We start from the raw sequence: 14,963 nt of genomic DNA, 5'->3' as shown, positions 1-14,963 counted from the left end.
TATGCTGGCTCAGTCAGTAGAGTATGTGATTTGATCTCAGGGTCGCTAAGTCTGAGCTCCACACTGGGTGTTAAGATTACTTAAATAAATAAAAATTCTTAAAAAAAAAAAAGGAAAGAAAAGAAAAAAATCATTTGCTGAATATTTAGATAAGCATGTACACATAATTGTTCTAGTAATACAATGTTGCAAACAGTATTAATTTATTTCAAGAGATTAGTGAAGACATACTATACTCAAGCAGTCATCCTTAGAATGAAGCTTCTCACCATTAAATGGATGAAATCTAATAAAGAGAAAGAACTCAGAAGAGGTTATCCTTCCATAAAGAAGATTTAGAAAATTCTTCCCAAAAACATTAAAATGGCTTTTATTTCATTTAATTCTATATGAGACATTAATATAATTTAGTAAGTTTAAAACTTGTATTCCAATGTGCTTCTAAATAAATAAATAAATAGATAAATAAATAGATAAATAAATAAATAAATAAATAAGAATGCCTTCTTCAAAATCTACAAAGATATATGGGCAAATATTCCAAGGGGTAATCTCTTCTTTTGCTATAGAACCTATACAATACAGATTATTCAGCCCTGCAACCAACCCCATTTTGGGAAAACCATGAATAGATTCAAGATCTGAGGTGAGCAAAATCATAAACACAAATGGGAGAGAATTCCCCAGTAAGAAATCCTCACTAAAATATGTAACTACTATAGGATGGACTTTAGGAAGAAGGAATTAAACTGAAAGGAAGAAGTGAGATATATGAAGAAATAGCAAGTAAAGAATGTATATTAAGTACTATTAGGTACATAAGACAAAAACTGATAATGGAGAGGGCATGTAAACAAGGTGGTACTAAAATGTAGGATGGAGAGTAACAGTCATAGCCACTGAAGCATTTTTAAAAGTACTTATATTGTCTGAGAGGAGAATTAAGATGTCTAATAACTCTAGACAGATTAGATTATTTAAAAAGCCTTAGGATAAAAAACACCACAGGGACAAAGACAGTTAACTCATGATAAAGGGAACAATTTTCAAAGAAGACATTGTAATTCTTCATGTATACCTAATAACATCACTTTTTTTTTATTTTGTAAACCTATTTATTTCTATTTTGTTGTATTTTTATCATTTTATTTTACTTTTTTCATCACAGTAAGTGTGCTCTTTAATCCACATTCCTATTTCTCCCATCCCCCACCCACCACCCCTCCAGTAACCATCAATTTTTTTTCTATAGTTAAAAGCCTGACTGTCATAAATAAAAAATTAAAAAAAAATATTATAGTTAAAAGCCTGTTTCTTGGTTTGTGTTTATGTCTTTTTTTTTCTTTGTTCATTTGTTTAATTTCTTAATTTCCACATGTGGGTGAGATCATATGGTATTTGTCTTCCTCACTTTCTGCAGTTTCATTATTAGTGTACAGAAATGCAACAGATTTATATGCATTGATCTTGTATCCTATGAGTTTACTGAACTCCTTTACCATTTCTAGTAGTTTTCTGGTGGAGTCTTGAAGGTTTTCTATACACATTATCATGTCATCTGAGAGCAGTGAGAGTTTTACTTCTTCCTTATCAATCTGGATTCCTTTTATTTAATGTTGTCTAATTGCGGTGACTAGAACTTCCAGTATTATGTTGAATAAAAGTGGTGAGAGTGGACATCCTTGTCTTGTTCCTAGTAACATCACTTTAAAACCTATAAAGCAGAACTTGACAGAACTACAAGGAAAACCGATAAACACATGGTCATGGTACAGATTTTTAAATACATTTCTATCAGAAATGATAGATCAAAATAGTCAAAAAGTTATTAAGAAAAGATCTGAAAAACACAATTAACTATTTTGAACTAATGGACCAAAACCATCCATTCAACCAATAAGACACAAATAGATGAATTACAGAAATTTACCAAATACTAGGCATGTCTGAACAAATAACAAAGCCTTGATTTGGTACAGGCATGTTTTCTGACCACAGTGAAATTAAGAAACACTTAAGAAAGAAGGCAGAAAATCTAAGCATCCAACTGAGGACGTTTAGGAAGAATACAAAAGAGTAAACAAATAGTTTAAGGAAGGAAATACATATAGAAGCTGAAAGTAATCAGAAAATAAAGTACTTAAAAAGGTTCAACAAATAGGGTGCTTGGGTGGCACAGTTGGTGGGGCATCTGACTCTTGGTTTCCACCCAGTCTGTGATCTCAGGGCTATGAGATCAAGCCCTGCATCACGCCCCACATTAAGCCCCACTTCCAGCTCTAAGCTGAGAGCAGTCTGTTTGAGACTTTCCTTTCCTCTCCCTCTGTCCCTCCCTCCTAGCCTCCCTCTCTCTAAAATAAATAAACCTTAAAAAAAAAGAAAGATTCAATAAAAATCAAGATTATTCTTCGATAAGACAAACTTCTGGGAAGACTCATCAAGAGAACAGAGATATAAGTAGACAATGTAAACAGGCAGGGCCTTCAAAAATAAAGAAAACTTTATGAATAACAGTAAATTTGAAAATGTATACAAAACAGACTATTTCCTAGAAAAAAACCTAAACTTGCCAAAAATGAAGGAACAGAAAACTGATAGAACTTGATGACAGACAAGAGATGGGGAATGGAGGAGATCCTGAGGATGATTTTTAGGTCTCTAAATTGTTGGGTTTTCAGATATGGGTTTGATTTACTTAGAAGGAGAAAACTAGAAGAAAAGCACAAGAGCAAGCTGGATGTCACTGTAGTTGGATTTTGTTTCTACTTTTTGCTTTGTGCATGTGCATGTTGGAAGTGGTGGTAGGAATGGTGGTGGAAGTTATCGATTTAATGGATAGGTTGAAAAGGAGGCTCTTTTAAGTTATGTAAATGGAAATGTTAAGTAAGCAATTGGATCTATGGGTCAGAAACTTAGGATAGATTTGAGCTGAAGATACATATTTTGCAGTTACGTGTATTTATTATTTTTTTTAATTTTTATTTATTTATGATAGTAGAGAGAGAGAGAGAGAGAGAGAGAGAGAGAGAGAGGCAGGCAGAGACACAGGCAGAGGGAGAAGCAGGCTCCATGCACCGGGAGCCCGACGTGGGATTCGATCCCGGGTCTCCAGGATCGCGCCCTGGGCCAAAGGCAGGCGCCAAACCGCTGCGCCACCCAGGGATCCCAGTTACGTGTATTTAAATGATAATTAAAGCCACAGGTATTGCTGAAATACTATAGGGAGATAGAGCGTTGGTTCTAAACGTGTGGCAACTTCCCTATCACCTGGGAATTTAACTTAAATGCAAATTCTCAGGCCCCACCCTGGACTTTTAGAATCAGAAACCCTGAGAACAGGGTCTGCCAATCTGTATACTGGCAAGCCCTCCAGTGGTTGTGATGCAGGCTGCAATCTGTGAGTCACTGCTACAGAGTGAGACATCAAGACGGCTTGGGGCCTTGCCTTGAAAACTCCAACATTTAACAGAGGAGGATGAGCTTGCAAGGATGACTAGGAGCAACAGAAAGAGGAGAGTAAGAAAATGAAAAAGAGAGTTTCAAAAGGAGTGCTTCTAGAGTGGCAACTTCCTCGGTGATGTCACTTAAAACAGTTCTAGAAGGGACGGGCACGGGCTGAGAAGTGAGCAGGAGTGGAGAAAATAGAGACAGTAAGTATAGACAGCTCAGAGCAATTTGATCATAAAGGGAAGCAGAGAAGGTGAAGACGGAAAAGGCTGACAAGGGAGGATTTTTTTTTAACAGAAGAGTATAACAAGCATGATGGCCTGATGAGGGTCAGGTGAGAGGGAGAGAGTGAGTGTACAAAAGAGATGGGAACTGGCAGCAATGGCAATGGCACATCTAAGGGGCGGGGCAGCTGTCTGCATCAGCAGGGGGAGCATCTTACTACTTACAGTCTTTGGAACTGCTAGACAGGATAATAATAAAAAGCAGACCAATTTTTTGTTGGCTTTCTTACTGCTTTTTTTATTTTTACAGATACTGCACCCTTATTGCCTGTACCAGGGATGACCCACTTCCATTGCCCTGTCCTCAGTGTCACGGGATGATAATTTAAGGTTTCTGAAAAGGGAAGAGGGAATGGAATCCAAAGCACAGGTGCAATGACTGGCCTTGGATAAGGGGAACAGATAACTTTTTTACCAGAAGGAAGGAGGAAAACATGATGGGCACAGATGTGGCAAGTCTTAAGTTTGGTAGCAGGAAGCTGAAGGAGCTACCTTCAAATGGCTTCAATTTTCCGCATGAGGTCATCTGCAAAACCCTTCCTACTGTGATATGGCTATGTTCCATTCTCTTGGCCTACTGCAATTAAATGTCTCATTCCTACTCACTGAAGACCTTCCATCTGTGATTTGGCTCCCCCTGTAGGCCCACCCATGGGGCAAGAATGTGCTGATCACACAGATCTGAGTATGTATCAGTGGTTTCTCAGAGAACTGATAAACCGTTCTGCTTTTCCTTTTAAGATTTTATCTGGGGAACTCCTGGCTGGCTCAGTGGTTAAGCGGCTCCCTTCGGCCCAAGGCGTGATTCTGGGGTCCTGGGATCAAAGTCCCACATCGGGCTCCCTGCGTCGAGCCTGCTTTTCCCTCTGCCTATGTCTCTGCCTCTCTCTCTCTGTGTCTTCATGAATAAATAAATAAAATCTTTAAAAAAAAAATTGTATTTATTTGGGCGCCTGGGTGGCTCAGGTGGCAAAGCATCCAGCTCAGAACATGATCCCAGGGTCCTGGGATCAAGTCCCAATGTCAGGCTCCCTGCTCAGTGTGGAATCTGCTTCTCCCTCTCCCTCTGCCCTTCTTACCCATTTGTGCACTCTCTCTCTCAAATAAATAAAACCTTAGAAAAAAAAGATTTTATTTATTTGAGAGAGAGCAAGTGAATGCACACAGGAGCATGGGGGAAGTGCAAAGGGAGAAGTAGTAGACTCCCTGTAGGGAGCCTGATATGGGTTGCAATCCCAGGATCCAGGGACCACGACCTGAGCCAAAGGCAGAAGACACTCACTGAGTCACCCAGGTACCCCAATAAACTGATTTTTTAACATGATTTGGCTTCTATATAGCCTGACTACAGAGAACAGATCATAGTCCTTTTCTATATTGACTCTTATTTCTTATTGAATTATTGTTTCAGGATCCGACTGTTCTTGCACAAAGTGACTAAAGTAAACCTCCAGCACTATAGAGGTATGGGCCAGGTCCACATTTAAGTAGCCAGAGTACTCCTCTGTCATGCCTTGCTCTGCAAATACTGGCTTTTCATTAGCTGTCACTGGCTCAATTTCTACCTCTTCTTTCTCAATTCCTTTTGACATCTGTCTGTTCATTAAGATATCTTAAATTGGCTGTCACTGCACTGATCTACTCGTTTTTGTAGGGAGGAATTTCCAAGAATGATATAGGAAATAAAACAAGGACCTCAGTGAAATATATTGGAACATCATCATCATTCATTTTCTCATTCTATTATTCATTATTTACAGACCATATACCCTGTACAAAGCTTAATATTAGAACTATGGGAAACGCAAAGTCCTCAAGGTATTTGTAATCCAGATATAAAAGCAATTACCTCCACAAGGAAGAGGCTTGAGGAAATGGGACTTTGATTGCAAGGGAGAAATTAGAAAACAAGAAAAAATTCCTTATAGTAAAAGTGATTAAAGCAGAAACAGGATAGCAAAGGAAATCCTCAAATCTGAGTAACTTTTTGGGGGGATTTTATTTATTTATTCATGAGAGACAGAGAGAGAGAGAGGTAGAGACACAGGCAGAGGGAGAAGTAGGCTCCATGCGAGGAGCATGATTTGGGATTCAATTCCAGATCCCCGAGATCATGCCCTGAGTCGAAGACCAGAAGTTCAACTGGTGAGCCACCCAGGCATCCCTCAAATCTGAGTAACTTAAAAAAAAATATGATGACTTAGAGACAGCCTTGCCTGGAGGCAAAGGTTACATACAGCAAGCCCTCTGGAATTAAGCACACCATGACTCAGGACTTTCTGACATGAAGAACCCACCGGTCTCTTTGCAGAAGGAACAAGGGACTCAATAGAAAAGCTTATTAGGGTTCTTACCCCCAAATCCTCAGGAACTGCAATCCTTGAGTCACCTTGCAATACTAAGTCTATCCTTCCTTCTGATCTTTGCTGCCTTTGCTCTACAGCACAGTTTGTGCTCAGGCTTAAGGAAGATGCAGTTTTTCCATGACCTGGAATTTTCTGCCATTGAATCACATCAGCCTTGCACATACACACCACGACCCAAGCTCTGTGTAAATGATTTGATGACTTAGGTATTTTAAAAGTGCCTAGCACACAGCAGATGCTCAATTAAGATTCATTTCCTCCTTTCTTTCCTTCCGTTTTTTTTTTTCTCCCCTTGTGAGGAAGGGAGGGAAAAAAACAGGAACCAACAAAAGACAGATCTTCTGTAAGATAGCTTCTTTGGTGTAAAAATACTGAAAAGGTTTAAACCACTTGTCATTGCCTACCTTGTGTCTGCGGGATGTAGGGAGACAGGAGTTTTGACCTTTTCTTTTCATATCCCTTCTGTGTGATGTCCCCTAAAATAGCAAGAAACAGAAATAGGTTAGCATTATTCTTACTCTGTGGTTGTTCACTGTAAAAATAAAATTAATTACAGAGTGTTATAGAATTACCACATAGAGAGTAGGGGAAAAAAATGTAGAGTTCTTTGCCAAGGATTTTGCTATGTGTGATTTCCCACAGTCTTGGAGCAGACTTCTTGTGGAAAATTGTAGGGCTTGTCTCCACACCAATCTAGCATAGCAATATGCTGCATACCATGTCAGAGATTCCCAAGTTCCTAGGCATCCCTCGTTTCCCTGGCACTTAAGATAGACCAAAATGGAATGCTGAAAGGCTGGCAGACAAATGACCTCTCCAAAGTTTCGGTTTGACCACATTAATACAACTGATATGGGAGGTACTCAACTATATAGCTATATGGAACCAGGTAAAATCAAAAGTCTAGTTCAGGGGAGAAGTTGAGGTTCAGGCACTGGAGTGGAATACCTGAAAGGCCTCTCTGTATCCTAGTACCTACGGTTGAACGGGGGCTGGAATTCTCATATTCTCTCTCCTTGGTTCACTGCTTTGTATTATTTATGTACACATACATCTTTTTCATAAGGTTAAAATTTAAAAGTATACACAAAGCACACAAAAAGTAGACATGCAACAACTGCAATAAGAATAAAAACTGATTAACAGAGGAAAAATGTGTGGTTCAAGTGCCAAGAAATATACTAGGTACTAAAGAAAGGGTAGCAAATGAATGGGTAGAGAGCTGGGTGAGGAGGAACAGGAAACACAGGAGAACAAAAGTTCATTCAAGGGAGAATGAGTAATTCAAAGCCAGGGGAATAAATACATGTTGTGAGTTGACATGGTAGAGCATTGTTTTCTAAAAAAGAATTTTTTTTAATTGAAATAAAACTTTAAAGTCAAAATTTAGCATAAAAAGTAAGTTGTATACTAAAATTTACAACACTGGTGAACACAGATTTGAAACCAAGGGTGGTGAATGCCAGCTGCTGTCAGCCTGAGCACAGGACTGATGGCGTGGACGGTGGGAAGGTAGCAGGGCTCGCAGAGGGGCTTACAGAGGGAGTGACACAGACTGCGGAGTCAGCAAGGCAGTTCACTTTTCCTAAGGAGGATGGGACCAAGGGTAGAGGCTCAAAGAGACTACCTGCTAGCCCAGGGCTACTACCAATGTACCAGTGATCTGGGCAAGTTAGTAGTATCCTAAATTAAAGACAGTGGTAGAAGGGAAGAAAAGAAGTGAACAGGGATAGCTGGGTGGCTCCAGCAGTTAAATATCTGCCTTCAGCTCAGGTCCGAGGGGCCTGGGAGGGAGCCCCTTGTTGGGGTCCCTGCTCAGTGGGGAGTCTATTTCTCCCTCTCCCTCTGTGTACTCTATCTCTCTCTCAAATAAATAATTTTTTTAATATTTTTTTTTATTCACAAGAGACACAGATAAAGAGAAGCAGAGACACAGGCAGAGGGAGAAACAGGCTCCCTGTGGGGGGAGCCCGATGTGGGACTCAATTCCCCAGGATTACAACCTGAGCCAAAGGCAGACACTCAAGTACTGAGCCACCCAACTGCCCTAATAAATAAATCTTTAAAAACTATTAAAAAAAAAAAAAAAGAAGAAGAAGAAGAAGAAGTGAATGGATTAAGAGAGACATTTGGGAGAAACACTGGACAGGATTTGATAACTGGATGGATAAGGATGAGAACGTTTCCGGCAAATGGTGGTGCTATTCTGTGACAGAGAAATACAGCAAGAAGGGCAAATTTGGTGAGTTGAAGAAAACGGGAATTGGGTTTACGAAAGGCCCATGAGATACACAAAAGGTCATGTCCAATCAACAGCTGGATATGTGGATCTAAAACTCAGGAAAGAGAGATAATTTTAGAACTACCAGGATATAGCTGAAAAATAAAGTGATACAATCTCTTTGGAGTAATTTGGAAATTTCAAAATTTTGATTCAGCAACTGTATTTTTAGGAATTTATTCATTGATAATATTCATAAAGGTGCACAAAAATCAAATAAGAATATTGCCTGACCTATTCTTTGTGATGAAAAATGGAAGGAGTCTAGATACTTACATTATAATTATAGATCACCTATTATCAGTGGCTTTCAACTGGGAGTGACTTTGTTCCCAATGGGACAAATGACAATATCTGGAAGTATTTTTGTCACACTCAGAGGAAGGGGTATTACTGGTATCTAAGGGATAGAGGCCAGGGATGGGGCTAAGTGTGCTGCAATGTACAGGACAGTCACACAGTGAAGAGTTATCCAGTCCAAACTACCAATAGTCTTAAGGATAAGAAACCCTGGGCTACATAATAATAGACAGGTATTCCAAATGTACTGGCACAAGATGATGTCTAAAACATATAAAGGGTAAAAGGCAAGTTGCAGAACAGCACGTATAACAAGATCTAATTGTGTAAAAAATAGAAATAGACACATTTGCATATATGTATAGAAAATAGTTTGAAAAATGATGTATATATACATTAAATAAATGCTTACTCCAAAAAAAAAATAAATGTTTACTCTTGGGAAATGAAATTATGAGGGGTTTCACTTGTTTTATATACTTTAACAGAGTTTGATTTTTTTTTTAAGATTTATTCATTTATGAGAGACAGAGAGAGAGGCAGAGACATAGGCAGAGGGAGAAGCAGACTCCCTGCAGGGAGCCCAAAGTGGGATTCAATCCCGGGACTACAGGATCACTCCCTGGGCCAAAGGCAGACGCTCTACTGCTGAGCCACCCAGGCGTCCCCAGAGTTTGATTTAAAAAAACAAAAAAACAGGGCAGCCCCAGTGGCACAGCGGTTTAGCGCCGCCTGCAGCCCAGGACGTGGTCTTGGAGACGGTGGATCGAGTCCCACATCAGGCTCCCTGCATGGAGCCTGCTTCTCCCTCTGCCTGTGTCTCTGCCTCTCTCTCTCTCTCTCTCTGTGTCTATGAATAAATAAATAAAATCTTTAAAAAAATTAAAAAAATAAACAAAAAAACAAGACTAGATAATTTGTACAATCTCAAAAATGTTTTTTTCAATTAAGAATTAATGGTTCTATAGATATGGATCTGTAAACAGTAAGATGGTCACAGTGTGTGTATATGTGTGTGCATATATATGTACGTGTATATACATATATGTGTGTATATATATACACACAATAGGGGAGAAAATAAGATACTAATAAGCAATTTATACAGGATATTCAATTTTTGGAATAACTTTTTTTACACACAAACATATACATAGACAAAGTCTGGAGTTTTATATACCAAAATATTACAGTGGCTAGCTATGGCTTGCAAGGTTATGGATTTGTTTTAGCTTCTTTTCCTTTTTGCTTATCTGTATTTTCTCATTTTTCTACAATGAACACCCATTATTTCAAGAAACAATAGTTAAAACTACAATCACAGCTACTTACTAGACCATACAAACTGAATCACAATGGCCCTTCATCTCTGCTTCTTTAGTGAAATGAGAGAAATCTGCAGTACATTATTTGGAAATAAAAACCAAACCTTGTCAAATTAGCAAACTGAAGACTTTAGGTCATCTCCAACAATACACACGACTAACGGAGATGTGGGAGCATATCAAGGAAACCCTTCTTAAAAAGAGGAAATCAAGTCTTTTATTGCAAAAGAAACAATGGAACCTTCTCCTGTCCCAATTCCCACTCACGAGCTTCCCTACTTCCACTGTACACATACACCCTACCCCCTGAAGGGTACAAGGACCACTGCTGCTGGCTCAGAACACATCTATCTGATAAAGTGGAAGGCCTTTATAAGCTTTCTTCAGGGTTTAGAGTCTTAATCATTTACTGTCAGTAACAGATTGTGGGATGAACTAGTAGACTTGGCATCTTAGATCTTAATCAATTACTAACCACCTCAGGGTTTGAGAAAAGTCAATTCAGCCATGACAATCAGCTCCATTAAATCCATAAATAAGCAACTACATTAAGAAGACCTAGAAGAAAAAAAAAAAAAAAAAAAAAGAAGACCTAGAAGATGAACTGCAATGAGAATGTGAGGAGCCTTTAAAATGCCCTCTCCCTTTTCTATGACCAGAAGACCCTGCTTAAAAGTCACCTCCGCTGTGACACCTGTCACTTTTGGTACCCCTCCAACTCTGCACACACTATGATAGCACTCAGCACATCACTGGTATTTTAATTATTCGTTAACACATCTGCGTCCCTACTAGACTGTGCACTTGAGGGCAGGGATTGTGTCGTGTTCATCTCTGTAGCCCGCCCACAGCCTGGCACAACAGCACTTGTTGAATGAGTGATTGAATGAATTAGTAAGGTGGAGGCAGTGAGAGAAGAATGAATCAGAGACATGTACACTTGGGTGGAAAACCAGAAATGGGAGAAAGAGAGGTCTTCACATTAGCAAGAGCTGAAAGGCCCAGGGAAAGAAATTTAGTGAACCAAGTTTGCTGAAAAACTTGACAGCTAGACTTCAAAGGTGATCAGAAAAGCAGCACCTGCCCCGCTCGCCTGAAAGGAGGAATACAGTCCATAAAATCAGTGGAAATTAAAAGCTGCAGGAACTGCACCCACATATCCACGGATCCCTTTGCCAGAGGGCAAGACCAGGCTGAAGGAATGCAGTGAACGAACCTACCTACCTACCTACCTGAATTTGTTATTCCACATTTCTGTCACTGCCCACTAATAGTCTGTGTTCTTATTGTGCTCCCCACGGGTAGTTAACCAGGGTTTGCTGCAAGAAAGCAACATTTTCCAAATACCTAATTTTTAAGAATCCCCTGAGGAACTTGTAAAAATACAAATTCCTAGAGCGCCTGGGTGGCTGGGTCAGTTAAGCGGCTAACTCTTGGTTTTGGTTCAGGTCATGATCTCAGAGACCTGAGATGGAGCCCGTATTGGGCACCCCGCTCAGCAGGGAGTCTGCTTCTGGGTTCTCTCTTTCCCTCTTCCTCTCCTCCTACACACTCTCTCTCTAAAAGAAACTAATAAATCTTACCCCCCCCCAAAAAAAATCCCAGGCCCCTTCCATGAAGATTCTGATTCACAAGTTTGGATTAAGCCCCAGATCCTTGTATTTCTAACAAGTGCCTGACGCTGAGCCTGTATATATATATTTTTTTAAATTTTTTTTTAATTTTTTTAAATTTATTTATGATAGTCACAGAGAGAGAGAGAGAGAGAGAGAGAGAGAGAGAGAGAGAGGCAGAGACATAGGCAGAGGGAGAGGGAGAGGGAGAGGGAGAAGCAGGCTCCATGCACCGGGAGCCCGATGTGGGATTCGATCCCGGGTCTCCAGGATCGCGCCCTGGGCCAAAGGCAGGCGCCAAACCGCTGCGCCACCCAGGGATCCCTGTATATATATATTTTAAGATTTTATTTATTCATTTGAGAGAGAGAGAATGAGGTGGGAGAGGGGTAGGAGAAGCAGGCTCTCTGCTCAGCAGAGAGCCAACATGGGGCTCAATCCTCTGACCCCAGGATCATGGCCTAAAAACCAAAGGCAGATGCTTAACCAACTGAGCCACCCAGGAAACTCACCAATAAGTCTTTAAAAATCAGGCAAATTTGGGTATTACCACACTAGAGAATCCTGTCTGCAGTGTGCTGGGAGGTTCTGTGGACTTAATGTGAGGAGGAGAGGAAAGAGGAGGGGAAGAGTGTTGTCTCCTGGCCATGTGGCCTCAAGGGAGAGCACAGAACTCTTGCAGACACTCAGTCACATCACAGGCATTCTTAGAACAGATTTCTTGCCATCTGGCATATAAAACAAAAAGGAGTGCCATAACTCTACCTGTATAAAATTTGCATTAAAATGGCACAGATGGAAGTTAAACCTGTTGTTCAACTTTTTTGAGAACTAAACAAACAGAGGATTAGCCTTCCCCTCCCACTAGGGTAACTACTTCTCCACCCAGAGGTGCACTTGGAAGAGCAGCTACTTCCAGGGGTCCGCGGACCCCACGGGTGGGAGGTCCCAAGCCGGTAACAGGCACAGGGACCCACCTGGCCCAAGGCCGTCCGCTCGCTAGGCACCACCACAACCTGAAGAGCCAAAGCCAGACACACGGAAAGATATACGTGAGGCAGAACCTAAAGGAAATAAATTCCCTGCTTCCCTCCTCACCCGCCCAGGATCAGTAATTGCTTGGCACAGGGATTATCTTTAAGCAGCATGATGACGGGCTATGGGAGGTGTGCGTGGGCCTGCTAGCTGCCGCAAGCCCCGAAGGTCCGAAGGTCAGCACGAGAGGAGGAACAGTCCTACAACCCCGTCAGCCATTTGAGCGCATAGAGTGTTGTGGTTAGCCCTTGAGGAGTCTGTGCTAGAAAGAACTACATCTGGAGCACAGCCTTGCCGCTTCCTGGCCTTGTGACTCTAGACAAGTTTTACTTAACCTCTTGATAAGTCTTGGTATCCACGTCTGTAGAATGGGTCACCGTTACAGCTGTCTTGGTAAGTTTTCATGGTGACTGAGACTACCTGGTATGGGGCCTGGGCTCTAGAAAGTGCCAACACCAACACACTTTCAGTGAAAGCCTCCCCTCTACTGGCCAGGGGTCAGGTGGGAAGCCATGCCATAAAGAGAGAAGAGGAAGGCACCCAGCTGACCTCCTACCTGAGTGCTGCGGGAGAGATGTATGCCAAATACAGTACAGAAGCCAGAGGGGGCATGTTGAGCTCTGCCTGGGTAGGGAAAGGAAAGCTTTACACAGTGGGTGACACTGTGGCCAGAGTCTGGCCTTTCATTCTAGTATCAGAAATAAGATAAATTCCTAACGAGGCAGTCACTTGGCGGCTTACTCGTTTTCCTCTGCTGCTGACTGGCTGTGTGTGACTACAGCCGTGTTTGAGGGTTCCTTTAGGATTTTACGTCCCAGAAAGAAGTAGAGTGACGCTAAGACTTTTCAGAGATGACTTTGTGAAGCACCCTGAGCAGTTAGGTGCTAAATAAACACAGGCCTTGGGAAATTCTGGAGGGTCACACCAAGTGGTATATATATTAATCTTGATGGACACAGAGCAAGGATTACAGTTCCATCCACAAACTCTTTCTGCTTCAATGGAAATAAAAAAGGTATGTGCCACTGTAGCCCGGCCTTAAAGTCATACCGATTCAGTCAGGGGTGGCAACAGCTTGGGGAACTTTGGGATGTCACAAAAACATTTTGAACGATGAATGGATCACATGCGAAGTGTTAATAAAACAGTGTCTGCATCTTTAAGAAGTTCCCAATATAAACAAATAATTACAATAAAAGTGACAAGAACGGGGGGAGGGGGATCCCTGGGTGGCTCGGCGGTTTTAGCGCTTGCCTTTGGCCCAGGGCGTGATCCTGGGGTCCTGGGATCGAATCCCACATCAGGCTCCCTGCGTGGTGCCTGCTTCTCCCTCTACCTGCGTCTCTGCCTCTCTCTGTCTTTCATGAATAAATAAAAATTAAAAATCTTAAAAAAAAAAAAGTGACAAGGGCTACACTAGGGGTCATGTACAAAATTCTAAGGGAATTTTAAAAATAATAATAAATAATTTAATACTCTAAGAATAAATAAGTAAATAGTAATACTCATTGAGGGCTTACTATGTATAACTGCCTCTGTTCCAAGAGTCTCACAACATCCCTTAAAAGGTAATATTATTATGAGTCCCATTTTATAGGTGATGCTGAGCCACAGAATGTTTAAGCTACTTGTCAGTCATACCTAGTAGGAGCCATAATTAGGATCTGAACCCAGGCAGTCCTGGCTCCAGGGCCCCTCCTCCCTAATACCACCTTATATTCACTTTTCTGAGTGAAGCTCCAAACTTGGCCTCCAAAAGACTGGGAAGACTTCACAGAAGGTGCTCTTCAGTTGGGTCCTGAAGGATGACTGTCAGGACTATTAAACCCACAGCTGTAGAAGAGAATAGCATACTTGGAGCAACAGAAGGATATTAAAGCTGTAAATTCAGTCTCTGAAGAACAGACACTGGCCCTACAGCTACTCCTTCAGGACCTGCTGAACTGGAGGGCCCCACTGCTGTGCCTCAACATGGGTTCTTCAGACACCTGAAGTTGAAGGCTGGTATGTATCTCATAGGTCATCGATTTACTTCTTTCTTAATTAAATGCCTCTATATAACACAACCAGCATTCCAACTTTTCAAAATATTCTGATACTGATTCATCTGATTTGCCTAAAAATCCTCGTCAATAAACAGAAAAGACATAATCCCTACTACAGAACAAGAAACTGAGATGTGAAAAGATAAATGGCTTGCTTAAAGATACACAGCTAGACTAGAATCTAGGTCTCTGGCTTTTTCCTATTGTTCTTTGTCCATTGTTTATTTGTAGGTGGCCCCCAAATCAGATGCAATAAAAGAATAAAAC

At 41.0% G+C, this 14,963-nt stretch overlaps 1 protein-coding gene across 2 annotated transcripts in view; it reads right to left on the bottom strand.

Annotated features, from left to right (window-relative positions):
- The window catches only part of DIP2B (disco interacting protein 2 homolog B), a 222,471-nt gene that overhangs the window by 108,419 nt on the left and 99,089 nt on the right, over window positions 1-14,963 (bottom strand). For both annotated transcript variants that reach the window (XM_055336961.1, XM_055336962.1), the window contains exon 2: window positions 6,502-6,573. In XM_055336961.1, the coding sequence (XP_055192936.1) occupies window positions 6,502-6,573 (72 nt within the window). The remainder of the gene's footprint in view (window positions 1-6,501; window positions 6,574-14,963) is intronic.

This window comes from Nyctereutes procyonoides, unplaced genomic scaffold (genome assembly GCF_905146905.1).
Source record: "Nyctereutes procyonoides isolate TBG_1078 unplaced genomic scaffold, NYPRO_anot_genome, whole genome shotgun sequence".
In the NCBI taxonomy this organism is placed as follows: Eukaryota; Metazoa; Chordata; class Mammalia; order Carnivora; family Canidae; genus Nyctereutes; species Nyctereutes procyonoides.
The sequence above is the reverse complement of the archived record's forward strand: the minus strand, read 5'-3'. Positions and strand labels throughout refer to the sequence as shown.